The sequence below is a fragment of the Podarcis gaigeae genome, assembly GCF_964106915.1.
Source record: "Podarcis gaigeae genome assembly, chromosome: 1".
NCBI lineage: Eukaryota > Metazoa > Chordata > Lepidosauria > Squamata > Lacertidae > Podarcis > Podarcis gaigeae.
In genome coordinates, this window is record NC_139678.1 from 61408456 (window position 1) to 61433635 (window position 25180).

Consider the following 25180-nt stretch of genomic DNA (forward strand, 5'->3'; position numbering starts at 1 on the left):
TTAGAATCTGATAACTCCCCTTTAATTCATAATGGCACATGGCCTTTTCTTGAGCCTTAAAAAACAAACAAAAAACACCACCACCTTGTGCTCTAAGGTGAGGCTGCATTCGCCCATCTTTGACTGGGATAACAGCCATCAGCCATGATACTGAGTTTTGAAAGATTATTTGTGGGATAAGCAATAGAAATGCACACTGCCTCCCTAGTGGAGGTTACATTTAAGGAAGAAACATAGTAGATAAAGCCTTGGAAAGTCACAAAAGTTGTGAGATAGTAGAAAAAGTATCTCTCCCTCTCACCATTACTTGTGCAATTGGGAGGCTCTCAGGCTACTGCCCCCCCCCCCCGTTTTCCTTTGGCTACTTAAGAAACTTCAACATCATATATTTTGACCTTAACCTGACTAGCACTTCACTTCTAGTGCAACTGTCCCCAGATATTTGTGTTAATGATCTGCAGTTTTCTGCAGAAGTTATGATCTTTGTCATTTCACCCTTTCTCAGCTTGGTAGGCCTCATGTTGATAAAGTGACATTCTGGCTTTTGAAATGAGAGAAATATGGTTTTTTTTCTCTACCTATTGCTCCTTCCCAACTCCACCCGGTGCTTCTTATAAATTCAACTGCTCTTCACCCCTCCCCCCTGCTCCATTTCCTATCTGTAGATTGTCTTAGAGACTTAGGTAGGAGTGCCCAGGGGTGTTGCAGGCTAGGTTGTGGCACAAGGACTCTGCAAAGGCTTTCCTGACAAAACAGGTTTTGAGGAAAGACCCAAAGAGAATCAGAAATCACATTTGCAAATCTAGACTATTTTTTTAAATGAACGAATTAATTACTATGCTGCTTAATGGCAAAAGAGGCTTTACTATACGGTACTCAACAGGCATAAGTCACTGATCAGTTCCTTTGGCACTGTTCTGGGGTAATTTTTATATATGGCAATATCCTCCCCCCCCCCAAAAAAATATTAATCATGTTATGGGGAATCTCTATTTATTATTATATCTGTTTTGCCATTCAATTTGCCCCTTTGCCTAATCATCTCTTTTTTTAATTATTTGAATCTTTTAATTCCCTGCTTGCAGAGATATTTGACAACATGCATACCAAGGTAAGTACAAATGTATCCACTTAGCCCATGTTCCTAGACTATCACTAGCAAAACACTCCATTATTATTATTATTATTATTATTAAAAGCAAACTGGTTGTTATCATGTACATCGTTTCATGGAGCAAACCTCTGTTTGTCTGGCATTACACTCATATTGAATCTGACTCATTGGCAGCTATATATAATACTAAAAATTAGAAGTCTTCACACAGTATGCTAAACTAATACTTTCTTTCTTTTTACTTCTACAAAATAGGTAGCACCAGTGGTTAAAAGATGTGCACCTCTCTCAGCCCAAAGGCCCGAGGCCCTGGCCTCTCCGATATGCACCAGTATAGCCAGTGGCTGGCTAGCAGACATGAGGCTAACTTGTTGCCGATGAAGGAGGATTTGGCCCTGTGGCTGACAAACCTGCTGGGTAAGGCTATTTTTCTATGCTGTGATTATTGCCAGAGCTTTCTAAGGAGCAACAGTAATTATGGTTCGGGTTCCTGAAGCGCAAGTGGAAAGTTCTGCTCTAGGTTGACTGTTCGTATTCTGGAGTCTGTCATTCTCTCCCCCTGTTGAATTGGGATGCTTAGTGGGACATTTTAAGTGACTTCCCAGCCCAGAAAGCCACAGCGAAACAAGCACAGAATTAACTGTCCTTCAGAAGCGATGACATACTTTTTTGTTAGGTAATGCTGTGCTTGGAAGGGTGCAATGCAAAGCTTTCTTACCTACTGCCACCATTATTATAATATATATATTTATAACCCACCTTTTCCCCCTGACAGGGACTCAAGACAGCTTACAGATAATGTTAATAACAGCTAAAAACATTGGGGGGGGGGGGACGACCTATTCAACCATACATATAATTACAATAGAAACAACATGGCACTGTCAGGAGTCCAGGTTCCCAGCTTGATAACACAGTAAGCGTAGGTAATTCAAAATGAGGATTTATGGCAAAAACAAACAGATAGCTCTGGACGGCTCTAACAAAGTCTCTGGTACCATTACTCAATGTGAACCTTCTGAAGACTCCTTTCGGCATCAACAGAAGACATTGAACTTACAACCCTTACGTCTCTTGTTTTGCTTCCTGTCTAGCAGCCCTCCCATTCGCCGACTCTTAGGACTTAGTGGATCAGCTCCAACCTCTTCCTGTTCAGAGAGGCTGTCTCTGAGTTGGTTTGTGCCATTTTGTGTCTCCTGTGAGTTTTGGCTGTGTTCTAGCCTGCTCTCAGCTGCTGCCTTATCAGCCTGCCCATAAAAGTCAGGAAGAGCCGAAGTCTGCAGCTGCTGGCTCTCCCCTGCCTGCCTGACACCTAAGCCTCTCTGTTCCTGGCTGCTTTCTGCCGTTGGCTGCAAACCTTCACTTGGAGCTGGCTCATTCCTGACAGGCACCAGCCATTTCAATAAAAGCAATCAGTTCCCCAAAGTCTGTTGGAACAAGAAAGTCATCACCTGCTAGCAGAAGGACAACAAGGAGGGAGTCATTCTAGCTTTTCCAGGGAGGGAGTTCCAGAGTCTGGGAGCAGCCACTGAGAAGGCCCTTTCTTGCACCCATTGTGCCTGTAAGGGAGGCAGGAGCATGAGAAGGGCTTCCCCTGAAGATCACAAAAGCTAGGCAGGTTCATATGAGGGAATAAGGTCTTTCAGATAGCTTGGACCTAAGCCATACTATATGTCACAACTAGCACTTTGAAATTGTGCCCAGAAACAGTCCAGTAGCCAGTGAAACTTTTCTAACAAGGGAGTCGTATGCTCCCTGTAACCAGCAGTAGTCAGCAATCTCTTCAAGCCAGTTGAAGTTTCTGAGCGCTTTTGAAAGGCAGCCCCAACTTAGAGTGCATTACAGTAAGCAGGAAGTAACTAAGGTGTACATCACTATGGCCAAATTAGACAGCTCATGGAATGGGCAGAGCTGGTACACTAGCTTTAACTGCTTAAATGCTCTCCTGACCACTGCAGAGACGTGGGCAACCATGCTCAGGGCTGATTCTGGAAGCACACCCAAACTACAAACCTGTGTCTTCAGGGTGACTGTTACCCCATTCACCACAGGCTGAATCTCCACGCCCTGCTCCACCTTCTGACCGACCAAGGGTACCTCTGTTTGTCTGGATTAAGATTCAGTTTGTTCACCCACATTAAATGTCTGGTGTATTGCAGTGTCTGCCTCAGAAATCCTTGGCAGGCTTTTTCAGTATCTCATTAAGCATGCTAGTGGTTTCCTGCTCATACCTTCCACTCTCTTTCCACATGCATAGAACTTCTTCAGTGATCACTCGTAGCCAAGTAAGATTGTCTTCCATGAACACGGTCTTAACAGTAAGTATGTAAGTGACTGTGAAGGCCAGTTCTGGATCCACACATCCTTCCACAGTGGGGACATAGGTTTCCGGGCAGGAGTTGATCATGGTGAGGGTTTGCCAAGCGTGCCTTCCTCTTACCACATTTCTCCCTTTTGTCCTGAGTTCGCATAGATAGCAACATTATGAGACAGAACATACACCTGGACCTTATGTAATAGCCTTCACAAGTGGGACCAGCAGCACAATGTCACTGCTGGAAGTTTGGGAAGCAGCTGTAGCTCGCTGCTTTCCTCCAGGAAAACACACTCTTTACCACTGAATTGCAGCAAACGACACTCTGTGGAAAGCCCATTTGATGTTTGTTCTGATTCAGCAGTAAAGAGCCAGTTTTCCCCAGAGAAAGCGGCAGGACAAGCAGAAGTGCAGACGAGCCCCAAGTTATGTATTTCCAATAATAAACAACTTTGTTATTTTATTTCATTACAAGCATCTCTCTGTGTGTGATTAAAACAGGTAAAGTCTGCTCTCTAACAAAAGTTCACACACCATATGCTGCTTACTCTTAATATTAAAGAACTCTAGTAGGAAATTGGGCTGAACAGCAGCACCCCACTTCCAACAGTGACAGCATATCCTCACGCTTGTTCAGGGTTCCAGCCAGCCATTCAGGGAGTGATATTTCAGACATTTGCATGACTTCAGATCAGAGGAAATTAGACATTTTAAATGTTTCTGTGCTGGAACCAACCTAACAGCATAGTCCTAAGCATGTCTATTCAGAAGTAAGTCCTATTTAATGCAGTGGGGCTTATTCCAAGGTAAGTGAGATAAGGTTTGTAGCTTAAATTAATTCCGGATGAAATTAATGTGACTTAACTTATGATCATTTCCCCCCATTAATTTCAATGACCTAAGTGAAACTAATTTAATCTAGATCCAATTTATGTTCATCACAGCAAGTGAAGACAGTTCATGTCTGAAATACAGAATTTATTAATGTTTAGCACACAGCATGCAATTTAGATCTTTCTGTGTCCTTGTTCAGACATATGTGTATGTACTTTCATGTTCTTGTCTCTCTGTGTGTAAGTGTGTAAGTGGTATGTAGCTTGAAAGACTGTTAAGGCATCCAGCCTACTCAGTCTATTTACTGTCTCACTTTAATTGCATGATGCTAGCAAGTACTTTCCTGTGATCTCGTGCTGCTCCGCCTCCTCATCTTTTCCTCCTGTTCCAGCAGTTTTGTTCTTTTTTTCCTGCTTTGCTCTTTTTTTCTGGTCAAGCTGCTCCATCTACAACCATTTGCTTCTGCACATCTTTCCTCTAATTTATATTCATCAGAAAGTGGCTACCTAGGACAGAAATAATGTGCTTAAAAGCAGGCATTTCCTTCTCCTTCCCCAAAGGTGCAGATTGTATAGTTTCATCTGCTACTGATGTCTGGTGCAGCATAGTGGCAAGAGAATCAGGAAGGCCCAGCTTTGTGTCTTCCCTCTACTATGAACTCATTAAGTAGCCTTAGACACTTTCTCTTAACCTCAGTCCCCTCACCTGCAATATGGGAGACAATGACACCGAATGCATAACGCACTGTGAACACCTGAAAATGCCATACAAATATTACGTATTGATGATGGTTTCTCCATTCACCAGAAGCTATAGCATCCTGGGATAAAGCTTGCATATAAAAGCATCTGTGTTGAAACACACAATTATACTAGCACATTGGTTTTCCTCCTTTCTTTCATTAAGATGCCCTTTCCATCCATTTCCCTGCTGAGGAAGGTCTGGATTTTCAGGTGAGGTTAGTAACCAAATATCCTCTCCCAGGCAGACAGCTCTTTCCCTCCCATATTATAATTTAGAGAAAGAACAGAACTGACTGTCGGGGATTAAAAAGGTGTGCAAGCATTTTGTTAGAATGAGTAATGGACACATCTAACACTTCAAAGCTCCGGGAAGAGTTTATAACTCCTAAAAAGTCTGCCCTGTGTGCTCATTTTGACATGGATCAGGACAGAGGGGAGGGGGAAGAGCTTTCTGTCTTGAGTTCCAAGGACCATTTCCACCCTTTAAACTAGAGCTGGGGGACTTTTGCTGCTCTCCAGATGTTGTTGGGACTCCAACTCCCATTAACCCCAGTAAGCATAGTCAATGGAGAAGGATGGTGGGAGCTGGAGTCCAGGAACATCGGGGGGGGGGGGTGTCACAGGTTCCCAAGCTCTGCTTGAAGCTGGAATTCCCAAAGTTGCATTTGCTCCCCTTTTACTTGGATACAGAGATCTCTAGTTTTGGGGATGGTGCCAGAACAAGGATTCCGTGGCTTGAACATAAAACATACAGCTTTAATATTAAATGAGAAAATCCTACAGAGAGGGCTATGTTTGCATTCCTGAGCAGGCAGATTTCACATGGACAAAGTCAAACATGAAATCAGCAAGGGAGCATGCATAGCAACTTGAGGCTCTGACATGCCACACCGAATTTTAATTCTTTATAAAGCTTCACAGGAGGGTTGGCACTCAGAAAGGGTATCTTTGGGATTCCAGTGCAGGCAACTCTGTTTTAATTATGAAACAATATAGTAAGGCATTATTAACATGGATAAACGGCCTTTTGGAAGCAAAATATATTTGTGTTTCTGGTATGCATATCTAGTCTACAGGCCCATTGAATTCCTTATAGCAATAGCTTGCTATGTAGTTCAGTTTGCACTGTAATGGGAATCTACCTAATTTGCACTTCCAAACCAATACATGATTCAAAATGAAGCTATTCTTTGAAATTCAGTTTTCTGGATTTTGTGATGCTGTGCTCCAGAGAAATATGCATATTCTTTTGTATGTGTATGAGAGAGAGAGAGAACCTGCTCAAAACACAACCCCCCCCCCAAAAAAACCTGTATATGTTAGAAGTGTGCATGAGATTGTGTATGATTTTCATGCTTTTTTTTAAAAAAAAAAGCAAAGTGATGTGATAATGAATGGAACTAAATTTAAAACTGAAAAAAGTAAAAAATGAAGGAAACTCAAACAGACAGATTCCTCCATCCCTATGCTTCCTCTTCTAGCTCCATCTCCCTCAGCTGCATAAGGCCTTCCAGCATAGGGAGGGTAGGGAGAAAGTAGGGACATTCCATTCTATATCAGTATCACTGCTAGTTAGTTGTATTTATTGAGAGTGGCTGGAGAAACCCAGCCAGATGGGTGGGGTATAAATTATTATTATTATTATTATTATTATTATTATTATTATTATTATTGATATTCTTTCCCCCTCAGGCTTCCCTAAATGCAATACATAAGCTCAAATATTTCTGTGTTTAAAATGCTGCAGTTTTGTATGTTTCCTCTAATAACTTTTGTACCTGAACAGGAGGTAATGCTCAAGCGGTAATAATGATGTAGAATAGAATCTCTCTATTTTCATCTGAGGAATGTTGGAGGGTATGCTGTTTGAAGCTGTATTAAATGACTCTGCAAAAAACAGCAACAACGCACAATGCCCTCTGGAATCACAGTTGTACTACATAACATTTTTTCATTAGTTACAGATGTTGAATGCAAAAACCCATTCACTTTGCAATAAGTACTTCATCTTGGTTTACAAAATGTAATCAAACCATAAATGTGTGTCAGACTATAAAATAATCTATGTGGGTTTAGATGGTGTTGGTAGAAGCATCTCTCCCAGCATCAGATTAACTTTTAAAATAAAAAAATGCTCTATATTTATCAAATCAACCCAAAAGGTAGGACAGACCCATAAATCCTGAGACAATATGTTAATTTAGAAGAATGACCATTTCATTCAGACTGGAAAGTGTAAAAAAAAAAACCAGCCCAAAACTATGCTAAATGGAATGTCATTTGTGACAATTGCACTATACACAAATGTATCAATCTCTATTCAAAGCAGTGAGCAGATCCAGATTCTATTAAAATGTTAAATTCCGAGGAAAGAAATATGAAACTGCTCTGATGAAACAGATAGTTTTTGCAAAGTGAAGAATGTTGGGAAAAGAGCTTTCTGTGCTGTCGGCTGGTGTTTGTACACTAACCTGGCAGTATGAGCAGCTGGCACAGAAGTGACCTTGAAAATACAGATTTCCTTCCTCCCTGCATTATTTCTACTATGTACTGCTCAGGTGGGTCCTATGCCTATTATCACACAGGTGATTTCACACACTCCCCATTCTGGAAATCTGCAGGCTTCGTGGCATATGGATTACTCAAATACTAGCCATGTGTATGTTGATGTTGTAACATGCTGTGCAGCATATAGTATATGAAATCCCACTTCAGAATTGCCATATGAATCTGAGCATATCATTTTCCTATTGTTTCCGATTGAGAGCTGAGCCCTATTATCTCAGAAGCAGGCCCAAGACAATTTGTGACAGCTTGCTGGTTGAAAGCTAATGCCGTACTGTATATCCTATTTTGTTTTGGTAACAGCAGAGACTGTTACGGTCTCAGTTCCTTTGAGAAAATAAAGTTTTCTGGGAAGAAGATACCAAAAATGATTTAAATATTAAACTTGAGGAAATGCAAGCATCACTTATAGAGGATCTCTCCAAAGACAGAGGCTACTTTAGAATTATGAATTATCTGCTTTCTATGTAATTCTAACTTGCTATTTGCTGTGCAAACAAATGTGCCTCTCTTCAGTTGTCTTCTTTACTTTTATTCAGCTAGTGAAAAAAGAATAATTTGAAATAATTTAAATGCCAAGCCTGTTAAATCTATTTTTGATTTCTTACTTAAACTTGCAATTTGGGGTGCCAAGTTAAGAAAATCTGTGATTTCTGCATTGTTATTGCACTCGTTTTATTTTTGGACTTAGCTTTTGGGCTGGCTACAACATGAAAACCACAAAACGCACAAGATAACATATCAATTGACAAATTTAACCAATGAAAACATAAACTGAAGCCTCTTTTATTTATTGAAAGTTGAACCCAAGCCACTCAAACCCCAGCTAAAACAGAGAGCTTTTTAAAACTTCCAAAATTAATTTTTGCTGAGGTTTTGGTGAGAAGCGACGCACTTGCTAACAAATCATTGTAATCATAACTTGGGACACAGAGTCAGGACTGGCCCAGACTTTTTACTGTTTGATGTAGAACAGCAAACTGATTCTCCCCCATGTGTATCATACCTAAATCTGTCCAAATTTTGGCAGCTTAGACAAATTAAAAAACCACAAGTTTTTCTCCCTAAGAATAAAAATAGTATAATAAACATAAATGAAACAAAAAAGCACTGTACTTTCAGGGCACCCAAAATCAGATGCCTGAGGTGGTTGCTTCGCCAGCCTTGGTAGGGCCAGCCTTGCTTATGAGGGAACACATTCTCCTTCTGCTGATAGAGAACAATGAAGAACAGCAGCTATACAACACAATGAACACTTTCTGGCTGCTCTGTGGAGGTACTGGGTGGGGGTCCGGGATTCAATTTAGTTCACATTTAAAGGTGAACCTAACTAATTTGCACTTTCCACAGCAATATGTGAACCAAAACACAGCTGATCTTTGAAATTGGCATTTCTCCGAATTTTTCAATGCCGTTCTCTAGTCAACTAGTGTGTACAAAAATGCATATACTAGGGTGAAATGTGCATATAAATACACACACACACACACACACACACACACACACACACACACACACCATACAAAATATTAGGGAGAATTGCTTTGCAAAAATGTGTATCTAAGGCAAAAATTGGATATAAAAATTTGTATATTATGGGAAATTTGCACTAAAATGCTGGTGAATTTTCATGGGGAGCTTTTTGTTTTTTTAAAATCACAAACTGATGTGGAGAACAGAAGTGAAGAAAAAAATGAGAAGCTGAAATGGATAGATGTGTTTTCCCATCCCTAGATCTGTACCAACTGTATGTAGTAAACATAGCTGGCTATTTCTGGCAAGCTGAGGCCCCATCTGGCTTGCTGCTCTCTGGGCCTGTGCTGCACAGTCTACTCTGAGAAAGAGTATGATGGTACTGCCAATGGGGACTTGGGAGCAAGGGACATGGTATATACATACTGTATAGAGAAGGCAATGGAGGAGAGGAACTGAGCTTGAGTTCAGTCAGTGCTCTGCTCTCTTGGTGTAAATAGGGCTGGGTGGTTCTTATTTTTAATCAGATGGTATTTCTAAATTGCAGCATCATATTTAAATGGAACATAGGCCCTTTTGATAGAATGTGTGAGGATTCAAACTGGGGAGGATGCATAGGCTGCATGCAAGCTCTGCCCTCAGTGATCCCACCCTTTCTTCCCCAGACTGGTCTACAGGGAGATTCTAAACACATTCAGAATCCCTTCTTTGATCAGGAGCCCTGAATGGTTAGGATTCCCTAACAGGGGTAAGTGTGGAACTGTATTCAACTGTGCTCAGTCCTCAAAGGTTAGAAGTGGCACATCCATGCTCCCTACCCCGTTTGAGCACTTCCATGTTCTTTGGAACACCTGAAGGAATCCTGCATATAGGTTCTGTAGGAAAGCTATTGCACATGACTGCTGCCCATATCTGTTACAAAATGGAAATGGATAAAGCACTGAAAACTGAAACAAAGAAAACCTTATCCCAAGACTCACCTCAGTTCTGTGCTTTTTGTTCTTGACAGGTAATGAAAGCAAACAAAATACATTAGTCTGTCTTCTCAGGCACATATGGCATTAGTTGGTTTAGTCATTCTGGCAGCCTTCCCCAGAATACATAATAATTCATCAATGGAGGGGTGGGGAAAGTCTCTCTCTCTCTCTCTCTCTCTCTCTCTCTCTCTCTCTCTTCCTCACCATTTTCAAGCAAGTAAGTTTTTCTTCTGCAGTAAAATCTTTTAGAAAGTCTTCTTGAGCAGGTCTAAATGATCATGATGAAACAGACGGACGAGGCACATTCTATGGCTGTTAGTAACAGCTCCTTTCCACACAATTTGCCACTGAAAAATAGTGCCAGGAGCTTGGGCACTATGAAATTCATTCTACTGATGGTCTCATATTGTCCCCGGTTGGCACTCTGCTTCCAGACATGAAAACTAGTTGTAATTCAGTAAATGGCTTTGCAGTGCTTAGTGCAGACAATGTTCCAGCCAAAGGTTTCCTAGCTGCATCCTGGTTATTTTCCTGCCTTTCCTCTTTTATTATTGCAGTTTTTCATTGTTATTTCTTAAGGAACCAGTTCCGTGTTTATCCACTCATTAAAATTGATTTCTTTAAAAACTCACCACCACATTGACTTTTTTCATTTTATTTGCAGACATTGAGAAGTAGAGAGAAGCAGGGTAGTATTCACCTTACACAACCCCAACTATTTCATAATACTATAATCATGGCTCGCTCACAGAGAGAGAAACCATATTTCAAAAAATATTAATACAATAATGTGCCTGCTCCACTTACCTTTTGGGTCCATAATCAGAGGTTTATTCTAAAAACAACTCCACTATTTAGTTTCAACAACTGGTGACCATGTACTTTGATAATATGACATCAGATTCCTTTTAAAGACACAACTATAATTTGGCACAAACTAAAATTGCAATATAACCATACCTGCTCAGAACATTGGTAATTGTCAAAGTTGATGCTGAATGCTGTTATTTTTATTCCATTTCAGGAAAGGAAATAACAGCTGAGACCTTCATGGAGAAATTGGATAATGGGGCTTTGCTCTGTCGGCTAGCGGAGACTTTACAGGAGAAATTTAAAGAAAACTGCATTGAGGTCAACAAGATTGGAAAGGTAAATGTTGGTTAAATCATGAGACAGCATGAACAATCATTTCTTTGAAAAAGTTTAATAGCTTCAATATTTCTAGCTACAATGACCCACCTTTAATGATTTATCTTTACTCGTCGTCTTTCTTCTTTGCTCTCATCACCCACCAAAATGATCGTGGCAGCATTGATACAAACAACTTTAGTCAAGGCACAACTCAGCCACAATTTAGGGGCTGAAAAACAATGTCATTTCCACACTAGACATTTAGTGCTACACTTTGTTCATTCCCTTTTTAATGGGGCATCTCCATAACTTAGAATTAAATCAGAGCCATCCTGTGTTACCCCTGTGTTCCTCCCATCTTTTTTCCAGATTGAAGAAAATCTAACTTTTTCATTGAGCTACTAATATCCCCGGATGTGGTTCACTTTAGCACTAGAGTACCCAATGTGGTACCCCCCCCCCCAAAATCAAGGCCTGCTGCCCCTTCCTCTTTCCTTCTTTCAGGTCTTTGGTTACCTGGTAGGGGATGCATACTTTTTTTTGTCACCCCCCCAGTGTAGTTAGTGGGTGGCTCACTAGACCGGACGGATGGGAGGTTGTCTGCTATTGATGGGATTACAATTCCTCTAAAGAAGTGAGTATGCAACTTGGATACTTTTAAACATTAAAAGCTTCCCTAAACAGGGCTGCCTTCAGATGTCTTCTAAAAGTTTGGTAGTTATTTTTCTCTTTGACATCTGGTGGGAGGGCGTTCCACAGGGCGGGTGCCACTACTGAGAAGGCCCTCTGCCTGGTTCCCTGTACCTTGGCTTCTTGCAGCGAGGGAACCGCTAGAAGGCCCTCAGCGCTGGACCTCAGTGTCCGGGCATAACGATGGAGGTAGAGACGCTCCTTCAGGTAATGACTTCATCTTGCCTTCCTGGGACTTTGCCCTCTTGGGACTCTGCGTCCCATGCTGGAATATGACAATGCTGAGTTCACATTTTCCTTTTCACTGGAGTCATTTGGATTTCACAGAGTCCTTTTCTTTCCCAGTGGTCTGTGGGAGTCATGTGAATGAGATTAGAAAACCTCATTCCAAAGCTATGCAGTGTGTGTGTGTTATTTCACATTCTGTAGCATAAATGTGCAAAGAAATGGCAGCGTAATGGCCTTTGTGTCTTTGCCAATTGTTACGGAGGCATCCCCTCCCCACCTCCCTGTTTCACACTGTAATTCCCTGTGTAGAAAGTCTAAGGCAGCAGACTCCACAACTGGAAAATGTGGGCCTCGGTGCCAAGAACGTTATCCGAGAATAAGAGTGCATGAAATTCGGCATAGTATGGATTCCATATTACCCCCTCGAACCATTAGCCTCTGCCGCATTCATAATATACGTGCTGTCATGGAGCCATGAGGCTGTGCAGGGATTGAGAAGCATAGTATGGCTTTCATCCAGCTGCTACCTTAAAGATGGCTTTTTGCGGCAGGCAGCTGGGCCTCTTAGACACTTCAACTGCTATTAAAATAGATAAAGCACTCTGGATATATATATATATATATATATATATATATATATATATATATATTTGCTTTCGTAGATTTTCACGGGTACAGGAATGCAGGTTTTGGTGTCCTCGGGTGTCTTCCCGTGTAAAAGTTGGGGTGTCTAGGCGACGTTTCGACGAGGTCTCACTCGTCATCTTCAGGCTGGTGCTTTCGGCTTCTTGTTACTGGAGCTCTGTTCCAGTAACAAGAAGCCGAAAGCACCAGCCTGAAGATGACGAGTGAGACCTCGTCGAAACGTCGCCTAGACACCCCAACTTTTACACGGGAAGACACCCGAGGACACCAAAACCTGCATATATATATATATATATATTTGTAGGTAGGTGTGGGCTGATACAAAAAGTGAAACAGCTGCCAGAGGAACTGTGCTGGAGACAGCAGCCAGGCTGCAGCTGAGTGAGGGGGCGGCTGTCAGTCTATGAGAAGGCCAGAGCAGGGAGAGAATATTACAAGTCAGTATTTTCATAAGCTTGAAGGAGTATGGGTGATTTCTGCATACTGTGTCAGGGCTGAAAATTTTTTCCCTGAGAAATACCCTGTCAGTCACTGGCTTTTCTATATCCCCCCTCCAATCAATTAAAGCACTACCGCTGAACCTCTTGAAAGCATTCCTTAAAAACAGTAATGGAAGTTCTCTGTGTATGGCCAAGTCACACAGCTTTGGATGCAAAAGAATAAGCTATTAGGCATGTACATTGGATCTCATTGATGGGTATCTGCTCCTCATTGATGAGTAGGCCAAGGAGGAGATGTCTTTTAATTATATGGGGAAAGAAACGCACAGTGAAATTTACTGGGATGAATCAAGACGGCAGGCTCCCATGCTGGAGGTTATGTGATTCAGCACATAAACAGAAAGGGTGTGGGAAGCAGAGCTTGGGAAAATGAGATACGAAATTGCACAAATTTGGGAATCGGCAGTGTCAATGAACTCAAGAGCCCTTCAACCTGCCATTTCATGTACCTGGCATCAGAAAAAAGGAACCACACAGTATATGCGACTAGAGGTATCTGTTATGGTGAATCAGGGCACCTGGTACCCCCAAAACAGTTCCACTGGAAATCAATGCAGTGATAATTAAAGCATTGCCTCAGTGGGACCAGGGCAAAGCCTAGTCTCAAATCCTGGAGGACTATCTCCAGTCAGTGTAGACACACTAAGATAGATGGACCAATGGTCTGACTCTGTGTGGCCCATCTAGGAGAAGGAACACTGCGATCCTAAACCTCCTCTGCAGGAGAAGAAAAGGCTAAGAAAAGGCCCTACACAAATCTGGAGCGGAGATGGCACCTTGTCCACCTCCTTCTGGTCAACTTCCTGTGTTCTGTGATACCTATGACACAGTTCTTTGGAGACAAGGATTGCTGATATGAGTGTTTACCATATAATCAGGCCAACCATGTGGGAAGCTGGCATGTACCTCAGTGGCGTGTGACTGAAGCCAAATGGAATTCATTTTCATGGCAAGTCAGCTGTAGTGTTGACATTATATTTGAATAGATCTTTATTGTTTCTAAATGCTGTGGTTGAGCTTTTAAGTGGCAGCGTTTTTAATATAGGTGTTCAGAACCAAAATATAAATAGGCGTTAGATGCTCAAGCTTCTATTTACCTTAACCAAATTGCTGTTTTCAGAACAAAGAAACACAATTATTAATATTTTCAAAGCTAATGTTAATTGGATTTAAAGACATAGCAATCTCTTAGGAGACAAAGTAGCAAAAAATGAGCATTGCCTTCAGAAGTACAAAACGTTGAAGGCATTATATTTCCTTGCAAAAGCAAAAGCAAAAATTAAATTAGCAAAACATAGGATTTTCTCTTCCTTATTTGTCAATAAGCGTTCATGTGCTTTTGAAAAGAAACAAAAGGTTGAGCTTTTCTAATGATTGCATTTGGTAGTTTCTGCTTGTCATAGAACAATTCAAAGGTACTTCTGGAGGGTAAAGTGGCAATTCTGGGGAAACTGAACATTCATTTTGCAAGAGTTGGAATCATGTTGACGATGTTCCCTAGAGGGTCTGAAGACCTGGTCTTTTGCTCTCTTGAAGACAGTCTTATCTTCAAAGTTGTGGAGGGCTTTGGTGACACTCATATTTCATCTTTGCAGTGACTCACTTGGAGTGACTAATGCTATAAGGTACTGGTGATGTCAGTCAGATAAGCACCATCTGGCCTTAAGTGTGGTCCTGTATGGCTCCACCTTTGATTGCAAAGGAGAGAGAAAAATAGGCCTCCTTTGCATATTTCCTTTCTTGCTGACATGCTTTCAGAGGCCACGACAGCGTAGGGGTGCATCATTATCTCCTTCTCAAACTGATGGAATGCAAGAAAGTGTACTGGTCCTGTCAAACTCAATTTGAGCACTGCTGCCTCCATAGTAGAAAGCACTGGGAATAGTCTCCATCGAAGCATCAGTGTGCAAAGTTCCCGATAGCAAGACTATAAGGGTCCCATTGTGAACAATCTGGGACAACTGGGGAACTGGGAGTTCACATTAAGGGCATGAAATTTCCATGAATCATGTGGCACACGTTTGGTTTTGTCTGCAAACATGCCTGGAGCTGCTTCTCTAGATAGACATTAAGGAATATTTTGCAAATACAAGCCCCCTTGTTAAGTACGTTCATGTAAGAGTTGTGTTTTTTCATGTCACTGGTGTCCAAAGTTTTTAGGCCAGACACCACAATGCCTTTTTTCTTAACTCAGAGTTCTCTGTACTGGGAAGCACCAATCCCTAACACCTTCTATCACAGAATGCTGATGTAAACCTTCTGAAACATCTGGTGTGTTTGGAACTGTTTGGAAACCACTGTCCTATGCTGCTATTCTGCCCTTTTGTTTGGTCAATTTACATATTAGAGCTGCCACATGAATTTTTTAATTTGTTGAATGTGGCTATTTATTATTATGAATAAAAATCTATTATTTTATTATCTACCATGTTGTTAATTACATTATAATGCTAATTCTAATACTATCACCAACTGTCTGGGTGCTGGTACGAGTCATGCAGCTGGGCTGATTTGCTACATTTGCTACAGGCAGAGGGCCTTCTCGGTGGTGGTGCCTGCCCTGTGGAACGCCCTCCCATCAGATGTCAAAGAAATAAGCAACTATCTGACTTTTAGAAGATATCTGAAGGGAGCCCTGTTTAGGGAATTTTTTAATGTCTGATGTTTTATTGTATTTTTAATATTTTGTTGGAAGCCGCCTTTCATTTCTATTCTTTTTTTGGTAACTTGTAGTAGCGTGGGCCTCAACTACATGGCAAGCTAATACACCCAGATGGGGTGGATTAAAGCACCTTCCTTATGGAGTGTATTGTATCTCCAGGGGAGGGACCACAGCTCTGAATCTTACAAGCAAAAGGTCCCACGTTTAATCCCAGTCTTCCCCCATGTTATTTTTTAAAGGGTCAGGTAGCAGGTAATGTGAAAGATGTGCCTAAGGCCTTGGAAAAGCATTGCTAGTTGTAAATCACAGGAGACAATACTGAGCTAGATGAACTAGTCAGATCTGACACAAAGCAGGCGGTTACAGTGGCTGAACCAGTAGCATGTAGACTGATCCTTAAAGCCTTGATTGTTCACTGTTTCTAAAACTTTGATAATTAAGACCGTCCTAAATATCACAAGAGCAGGCTACTGGCAAGATGTTGTCCCTTGCTGAAAGAGCTGCACTGGTTGCTGATCTGCTACTGGGTAAAGTTATTGTGTTAATTCACAAAGCCTGAAATAACAAGACCTCAAACTCCTTGAAGAATGGCCTGATTCCTTATGGTCCACTTTGATCACTGAAATTTCAATTCAGTTTGCATTTAAAGGTAAAGATACCTAATTCACCCTCCCGGAAACAGCCTAGGAACCGAAATGCAGCTACTCTTCAAAGTTTACATGTCTCTAAATTTTGCAGTGCAGTTCTGTAGCCAGGTAATGTGCACAGAAATGCACATTACAGGGCAAAGTGTGCATATAAATCAATATATTAGTGAAAGTCACATACAAAAATGCATTATATTAGGGGGAATTGCTTGCAAAGATACGTCTATCAAGAAAAATATGCACAAAAATCCTGATGAATTTTCCTGAGAACTCTTTTTAAAAAAAATGCAAACTGATGTAGAAATGTGAAGAACTGAATTTAAGACTGGAAAAAATAAATAATTGAGAGAAACTGAAATTGACAGATTCCCCCATCCCTTGCGGAGATGGGGCCCTCCATTTCAGCAGCATCCCACTTGCTTGAGGAAAGTTGAAAACTTTCATGGGACTTACTAATAACTAAGATAGGTTCAGGGCTGAGGATGTGGGATAGCTAAGTGGTTGACATTTCAGTTTAGCCATTCAACTCTTAAAAGGGCTCTTCGGTTCACTAACATGAAAATAATTGGAAAACATAGCCCAGGAATGTCCCTTCCCAGCGCTTCTCAACCCTACCAAAAAGCAACAAATAATACCTCTGTGTATGGATTTTTAGAACCATTAAAACAGCATAAAGAAAATGTAATCATTCCAACCTGGATGAGGATTTAACAGTAGAGTGGATACGGAGGAATATAGCGATCATTTCTGAAGGGCCTGATTCCATTTTTTCCCTGCCTGTGAAACCTACCTGTGGGATGCCATGTGGTATTTGCATTATGACTAAATTTATATTCCAGCAGATTTAAGAGACAGGGAGATTCAGTGACAGTTATGTTAATAAATGCTGGGGATTTGTATAGTAGTAAATGGCTGGTTCTACCCATGTTATGGCTAATGACCTACTGCCCCCAAAACTGCAGGTTTATTATTATAGCAAGTGTGATTCTGTAAAAAAGTGATTCATATTGCAGGAGTCCATTTTGTAATTTTCTCCCAGTGGCTTGGATTTCATCTCCTTGCTCTCCAGGCCATATTTTACTTCTCCTGACAGATAGTTAATTTGAGAATTTCGCAGCTGTACAAACAAATTTAAAATGCCGAGGCATGTGTGGTATGCACAGAGCCTACGTTAGCTTGGAATTATTAAAGCAATCTTTTTTCAGATTTAAAGTAAACTCAAATAACACGTGTGTTAATAGTTATCAGGATAATATTCAGGGCATTCTTCCAGCTCTCTCTGAAGAGGGATTGCCATTCTGGTGTGTCTACGAATGGGTAATATTGGGCTCTGAAATAAAAGCATATCAAACAGAAGATGGGACAGTTTTGTATCTGTCAAAATGGGTATTTAAGAGCAGTTTTAATATGTAGGCACTCAAATGGTACAGTCCTTTCAGATGACAGTCGCATCTCAGAGGCATGTGTGTGATTGGAAGGGCGGAACTGCTTATCTGACCTCCATTATTGCTGTTGCTGTGGTGTAGCAACAAGGGTGGGGAGGTGAGGTAGTGGCAAGGTTGGCATGGCGCAAACACACTGGTAGAAGCAATATGGTGTATATGCTAGTGGTTTGCACCATGCTGACCTTACCATTCATTACCTTGCCTCCTCCTCACCCTCCTGTTACACCGCAGTGACGGGAGATCAGGTGAGTAGCCCTGCCCCACCAACCACTACTGTGTGAGGATGAGATCATGAATGCAATGTGAACAGAGGGTGCAAAGAGAGAAACAAATATGCCCTGAATGAGGACTGGCCCCAATGAGTGGCCCTGTGTATGCAGACAAACACAGGAAAGCACATTCAGCCAGTGAATACAACTAGGAGAGGAGGACAAAATTGTAGACAGGTGACACTGGAACTGTAGATGTCAGCAGCAGTACCTTCCAAGGCCCACAGCTGTTTTTAACTAGCTGTGGTGTCGATTTTTGTGGAGAGAGAAAAGGGCATACATTTGCAGGGTGTCCCAGGAACAGAAAGTAATAGTTGGGTATACATTTATTTTTTAATGCTCTTTCACAATTTTTTTTGTAATAAATCTATGCTGTAAGGAACAAGCTAAGCCAGAACACTTTTACCTCCTCAACATGGAGGGATATTAATTCCCCCCCCCCAAATGGGCAACCTGCCAGTATTGTGGGCAGATTTAGTCACATTAAAGGAGTGCTACCAAGAGTGTCTGCAAGTTTGAATTGGTGCACCATTCTCAGCTTGAATTCAATTTAGATTGTACTTAATAATAGCCCTGCAGCATAGGCTCTTGCACTGGAGGAGGAAGACGAGTGTGGGGGGAGTGCACCGTTCCCGGCAGCGTGAACCCCAGGGTGCCATCACGGCTGCCCTCCGGTGGTACGCCCTGCCCTCAGGACGTGCTCCTTGCCTGCTCTCCGCCACTGGGCTCTTGACTAGCATACAAATTTTCTCTAGGAAAGTTTCAGCCACGCATTTCATAGGTGTAGGTGAAATAGAAGTTACTGGCCTGCAAGCACCATTCAAAAGCCTGGACACCACATTTTGGACCAACTGAACATACAAGTGTCCGATTCGATGTCACTTTTGTCATGGGAGCTCAGCAGGCTTCAATGAACGTGGGCTCAGATCTGGAATATGCGCACAGAAAAGAATGCATTTGGGCATGTGCTTTCTTGCATGGCTGAGTAAAAACTACCCCCCCCAAAAAAAAGAGATTTGCTGGTGAAGTTGCATATCTGGATATGAATGCACACTGCAATACTCATCAAGTTCCTACTGACTTCAAGAGATGTATCTGACATAGAACGGATCTGTATCACAAACAAAGCATAACTAGACTTGGATCAGGGCCAGTATTTACATTTTGGCTCATATTGTCTGAGAAAGTATAATCCATGCTTCACTTACCTCCTGACTGGATTAATGTCCTTTATGTGAAGCTGCCTTTGAAGAGAGTCCAGAAGCGTCAACTGGTCCAAAATGTGGTGGCCAGACTTCTGTCTGTTCTTTTTTTATTTTAATATCAGATCTGTTGGCTTCCTGGTTTAATCCAAAGTGCTGGTTCTACCATTTAAATACTTAAATGGCTTAGGATAAGAATGTAAGAAAAGCCCCACAAAAGCACCTGAGCACAATAGTGCTCCCTTCGCTTAAAATTCCCAGAAACTGTTATGTAAAAGGCATACTGTCTCTGGCAGTAGAGGTACAACATAGTCACCTAAAGCCTTATCCAAAATGAATTTGTCTAATCTTTTCTAAAGCCATCCGAACTGGTGGCCATCATTGCATCTTGTGGCAGTGAATTAAACTCTGTGCTTCATGAAGAGGTATTTTCTTTCGTCCATTGTGAATCTCCCAACATTTAGATTTATTGGATGGCTTCAAATGAGAAAAGGAGAAAAAGAAGAAAAACTTCTCCATATGCACTTTCTCCACCCCATGTATAATCTATCAGATTACCTTAGGGACCCCTCGCTCCCAAACGAACCAGTCCTGGGATGAAATCATTGTGGGATGCCTTGTTCTCAGTGCAAGAGAGCATGGCCTTTTATGTGATGGTCCTGGAACTCTAGAATGCATTCCCAGTTCAGGTGCATCAGGATTAAGGCTTCCTCTTTGTACATCTTTAAGATACCAAGGGCACCTTTATTTTGATGGGCTTTTAATGTGCAGTGCATAGTTTCATTGCTCCCTCTTTTGATGTGTAAGATCCTTTGCCTTTCCTTGGCTATATGGTCAATTTTTAGAAATTGCTGTTTGTTATACTTGAAGTGTTATGATTATATTTCATGGCTTAACAATTATGCTGCTCTGGGGAATTTAACTGATAGATATACTCAGTTTATACTAAAGGGAATTTTTAATGTAACTCATCTGTGCTGCTTTGTGTTACTGGATTTTGTTTTGGTAGTTTTTTATATCATATATTTTTAGGGTGCTGTAAACCACGTGTCAATCTTTCTTTGAAATATGCAGTGTATATATTACTTAAATGAATGAATAAATTTCATTTAATATTACAATAATAGATCCTTAAAGACAGCATTATACATTGACAAACACATTAAACTAGAGTTTCTTGAACTTTTTCTAGCACTATCATGAAAGCCTTGTCTCTTTCGCCTTTCTCAGAAGCATTGAGCATAAGCATGGTAGATCTTGTATACTTTTTATTTCACTGCTTTGCTGCTAATGTATGGTTTGAATTGGGAAGATGTAACCCTGTGTTAACATGTGTTAATCCATCTGGACAGGATTATTTTCACATGACTATAAAGCTGCTTGGGAGAGGATCACTAGTATCCTTGTCTGGGCTGTCAACAATATCTTACACCCATGTTTCAGAGACTCTAAAAAATCAGTACCTAATTTAGAGCAGGCAGAATGAAATAGACTTCATCTGCAACAGCAACTAGGTCTTGCATCCAAGTAGCTAACCCTAGTTAGTGAGTGGCAGAAACCTGATAAGTGACAAGAAATGCACAATTACAAGGTAAGTGCTTTAAGTGGGGTATCAAACATCACTCCATGGTGCAGGACATACAAAGAGGGGGGCACATGTAGCACACCCATTTTGTATGCAGAAGGATCCAAGTTCAATCCCTGTTATTGCCAGGTAAGGTAGGGAAAGAGCTTGCTCAAGATCCTGGAGATTTATTGCTTTATTCCATATAGAGCCAGAGCAGCAAACGTGGTGCCCTCCAAATGTTTCTGGACTAGAGTTCCCATCATCCCAGACCATAGACCAGATTGGTTGATGCTGATGGGAATTATAATGAAACGCTCCACAAAGGCTACCCCTGGTATAGACAGCATCAAGTAGACAACTACATGGATTAATGGTCTGGCATGTATCTGGAGTGGCAGGGGTTTCAGGAGAGGAGCCTCTGACTATGAATATAGGTGATCCTGACCCTGTGATGGACTATCAAAGGAATGCAGCTTGGGCATCAGACCAAACTGCTGAAAAGCCCCATAGAGGCCACTTGTACCTCTTGTAACAAAGCTCATTCTAATGTAACCTTGCAAACTGTAAACTTGCTCCTTTTGGATGTTCCCCATTGAGAACAGTTTGAACTTTAACTCATGAGCAGATGCCTTCAACTCATGAGCAGTCCCTCCATGACACCAATGTCATTCCTAGACTGAGTTGTACTTTTTTCGCTCTAGTTCCTCAAGCACTGCTTTGGCACTTCTACCATATCATCTGATGAAAAACAACTAGAGTTGGATTTCATGTGAGCATTGGTGACACCTAATTCCTGATCTCCTTAGATGACCTCACTCAGTAGCTTCATAGTAGATAGTAGCAACAGGGGGACAAAATGGAACCCTGTGGGATCCCACAGCATAAATGTCTTGGGGCCAGTTGAAAGTCTTCCCTTGACCTTTGCATGATCTCACCTTTCTCATGTGGTTCCTCCCTTCCCATGTTTTGAGAGGTGGGCAATACTGTTTGTGTCATGGGGAAGCAGCTCCACTGATACTGCTGTTGTAAGAATTGTTAGTTTGTGATGATGATGGGTGAAGTGTTACTTGGCCACAACCTATACCTTTGACCAAAGCTCTGTGCTAACTGATTCCAGGCTTTTGTGACTCTTCTATAGATACATAAGTAATATTGCTCCATGAAATCCTAGAAGTACTTCATTTTCTCCATGATTTATCACCTCACCATCCCAGACACTTGTGGAGTGGAATGATCTGTTCTATATTAAGAGGGAAAGAGAGATATATTGTTTTAATTGTCAATAGAAGGAGTTTGGATTCCCATTTGTACTAGAGACACGATAATACATCACTGTCATATTATTTCGTAAAAGTGCTTTAAAATCACTTGGATAGCTTTATAACTGCTTAGTGTGTTGTAATGGGAGATTGCATGGGAGCGCAGGGAACCTACATTACTGGATGATGTTACAGCTTCTGGGCATAAATGCATGAGTATGGTTTGGTTTATGGAAATTCCTTTGAAATTATGCATGCCATTAAACAACTGATTAGTAGATCTTAGGAACAGATGCACCTAGTTACTTTAGCTCTGATGGGCTAATGTAATTTTGAATTTTAATTAAAAAACCAGATATTTGGAAGAACTTAGGCTAGATAGAGCACTCCAAAATGTTACCTTGCTGAGGTTCACTTGCTTAGTTTTGCATTTCTACTTGTGATACATTCAGGGCCAGTCCTACCATTAGGTTGAATGAGGCAATCACCCACCCTCTGGATTTGGTATGGCAGACGCCCAAAAGGAACCTCTAGCATTGTGTGTACCTGCCTTGTGGCCCGTTCTAATCTGACTGATACATGCTAATCTTTTACAAGTCTGGGGGAAATAGATGAGTCTATGGGCCAAATCAGATGTGGATATCAGAGAATTCATGATCAACCTTCATTTCTCTCTATATAGGTATGTAGGTTAATGCTCCCCCCCCCCCCTTTCCTGTTTTTCTGATGAAAATCATCTCACCTCTGAAAGTGCTGCTTGCACCGCTGGAGAAAACAGGAAAGTATGTTGGTGCCTCTCCCAGCACAACAGTCCCAAGCAGATGAGCTGTAGAAATCTACAACAGGATCAGAACAGAACCAAACTAGCCAGACAACAGGAGAGGGAGAAAGACAATGGCTTGTTGTAGCATATGTGTTCATGCTACAAACAATCACAGCTCTGTAGGCATGTTGAGTGTGCGCAGAGAAGCTGACCTTCAGAATTTCAGACACCGAGTTAAGGCCAGTTTGGAAATTTGGCTCTGTCTGTTAACATTCCAACATGTTTTTCAAATCATGGAGCCATTTTTTTAATATATATATGTATTTAAAAAAACCCTTTCTCCAGCTTTGAATTCCCAAAATCTCAGCAGCTTCTTTGTGGTTTCTGATTGGAAGAGTTACAGAAAAAAAAATTAGAATCTTTATCGCAGAGGCAAAAATGAAACATTTTCAGAGGAGTGTCAAACTTAACTTCAGGAATTCATGAATGAAATCCCTTGTGAACATTTTGGGTGACAGCATCAACATCTCTGAACATCTGTCAGTCTGAAAAATGACAGCAAAGGCAATATTAAATTTTTAAAAAGGAAATTCTTTCTTTAGATTATCTGAATTGCTATCCTGGGATATTTGCTTGACACTTGGCTCATAAAAGGTAAAGCACCATTTGGAACTAATTTTGCAGAAGAGTTCAGGGGGAAATGGTACATTTTGAAGGATTGCATAGCATGAGGCTGACCATGAAGAAGCAGGGAGAAACAAAGGGAGACAAGATAAGTTGAATATGACAACACATTCCATGTGGTCCTGACTGCTGCTTGGAATTTGCACGGATTTTTACATTTATTACTCATATTGCAGTGTGGAGCTGTCTGCATTATTCTTTAATGGTCAGATGTTGATACTTTCCAAATAATGACCTTGTTCATTATTTGGGGAAGTCGGCATAACTGATGGTAGTTCTCTACCATGCATGCAAGTAGTCTTTCAAACTTTTCTGACTCAAGACCTCCACCTTTAACGCCAGATTGCAATATGAGACCCTTTCATCTTTCTATCTTCTCCCTCTTTCCTCTACAATCTTCTATTTTTATCCTTAGAATTTCATTCAAATGTCTTTAACAACTACAAACTCTGGTATAATCCACCATAGATCAGGGAAGAAACCAGCAGAAGGTCACAATCCATCAGTTTGAGACCAAAGGTTTACGGAAGGGAAGGGAACCTGCTTATTGTATTTCTGCCACTATCTCTGACCATTGGTCATGCTGGCTGGGGCTGATGGGGGCTAGGCTCCAACACCACCCAGGCCACTTTTGCCATCCCTGGCTTACCGTAATAGGTCAAAGGGTTGCTGGTGTTTGTTTGAAAAGCATGCACACTCTGCTTTCAAGGCTGAACTGGTGATTTAGAGCAGTGTTTCCCAATGTGTTGCCAACCATGGCCCCCTTCCGATCTTGTTTCCTTCCTGTGCCCCTCCCCCGGGTGTAGTCAAGGAGGGGCAGGGGGGCAGCTGCCACCCATAAGTAAAAATCAGTAAAAATCAATACATATTTGAGGTTCTGCCCCCCCTAAAAAAGGCCTGCCTCCTAACCAAAATCCTGGCTATGCCCATGCCTCTCCATTCTACTAGTCGAAAGGTAGCTATTTAAATGTTTTGTATGTAAATAGAACAGATTTTATTTATAATGTTTATAATTTATACAAAATACAATTGCATAAAATGATAGGAACAGAATGAAATATTGTTGAAGCAGAAAAACATAGAATCATGGAGCTGGAAGGGACCCAAAGGATCATCTTTCTAGTGCAACCCCCTGCAATGTAGGAAACTCAGCTAAAGTATTAGAAACCTCCAAGGAAGGAGAGCCCAGAACCTCCAGAGGGAGAACCATCTTTCATGTATTATAAAAAGGAAACAACACTTATTTGACTCATTATTTGACACAGAGGGGAAAACCTACAGAAACAGTCCAAAAGGCGCACAGGGAGTTCTGTATATAGGGGAGAATTTTAAAAAGCAAGTGGTCCTCACTGACCTGGTGCAAAAAGATCTTGTCATCCGGAGGAGTCCTGGCTGCCTAGATAAAACGCATCCTTACCTGGGAGTAAGGCCCACTGAACTAGTGCAACTTACTTCTGAGTAGACACTT

At 41.3% G+C, this 25180-nt stretch overlaps 1 protein-coding gene and 1 long non-coding RNA gene across 6 annotated transcripts in view; one reads left to right on the forward strand and one right to left on the reverse strand.

Annotated features, from left to right (window-relative positions):
* Positions 1-25180, reverse strand: part of LOC310851363 — a 690313-nt gene that overhangs the window by 222920 nt on the left and 442213 nt on the right. The gene's annotated exons all lie outside the window — the stretch shown is intronic.
* Positions 1-25180, forward strand: part of GAS2 (growth arrest specific 2) — a 116359-nt gene that overhangs the window by 17965 nt on the left and 73214 nt on the right. For 3 of the 5 annotated variants that reach the window (XM_083752427.1, XM_083752425.1, XM_083752424.1), the window contains exons 2-3: positions 1370-1531; positions 11045-11169. In XM_083752427.1, coding sequence (XP_083608553.1) covers positions 1390-1531; positions 11045-11169 — 267 coding nt within the window. In that variant the 5' untranslated portion in view covers positions 1370-1389. Of the gene's footprint in view, positions 1-1085; positions 1112-1367; positions 1532-11044; positions 11170-25180 lie in introns of all 5 variants that reach the window. The other 2 variants (XM_083752423.1, XM_083752426.1) reach the window with 2 other exon arrangements.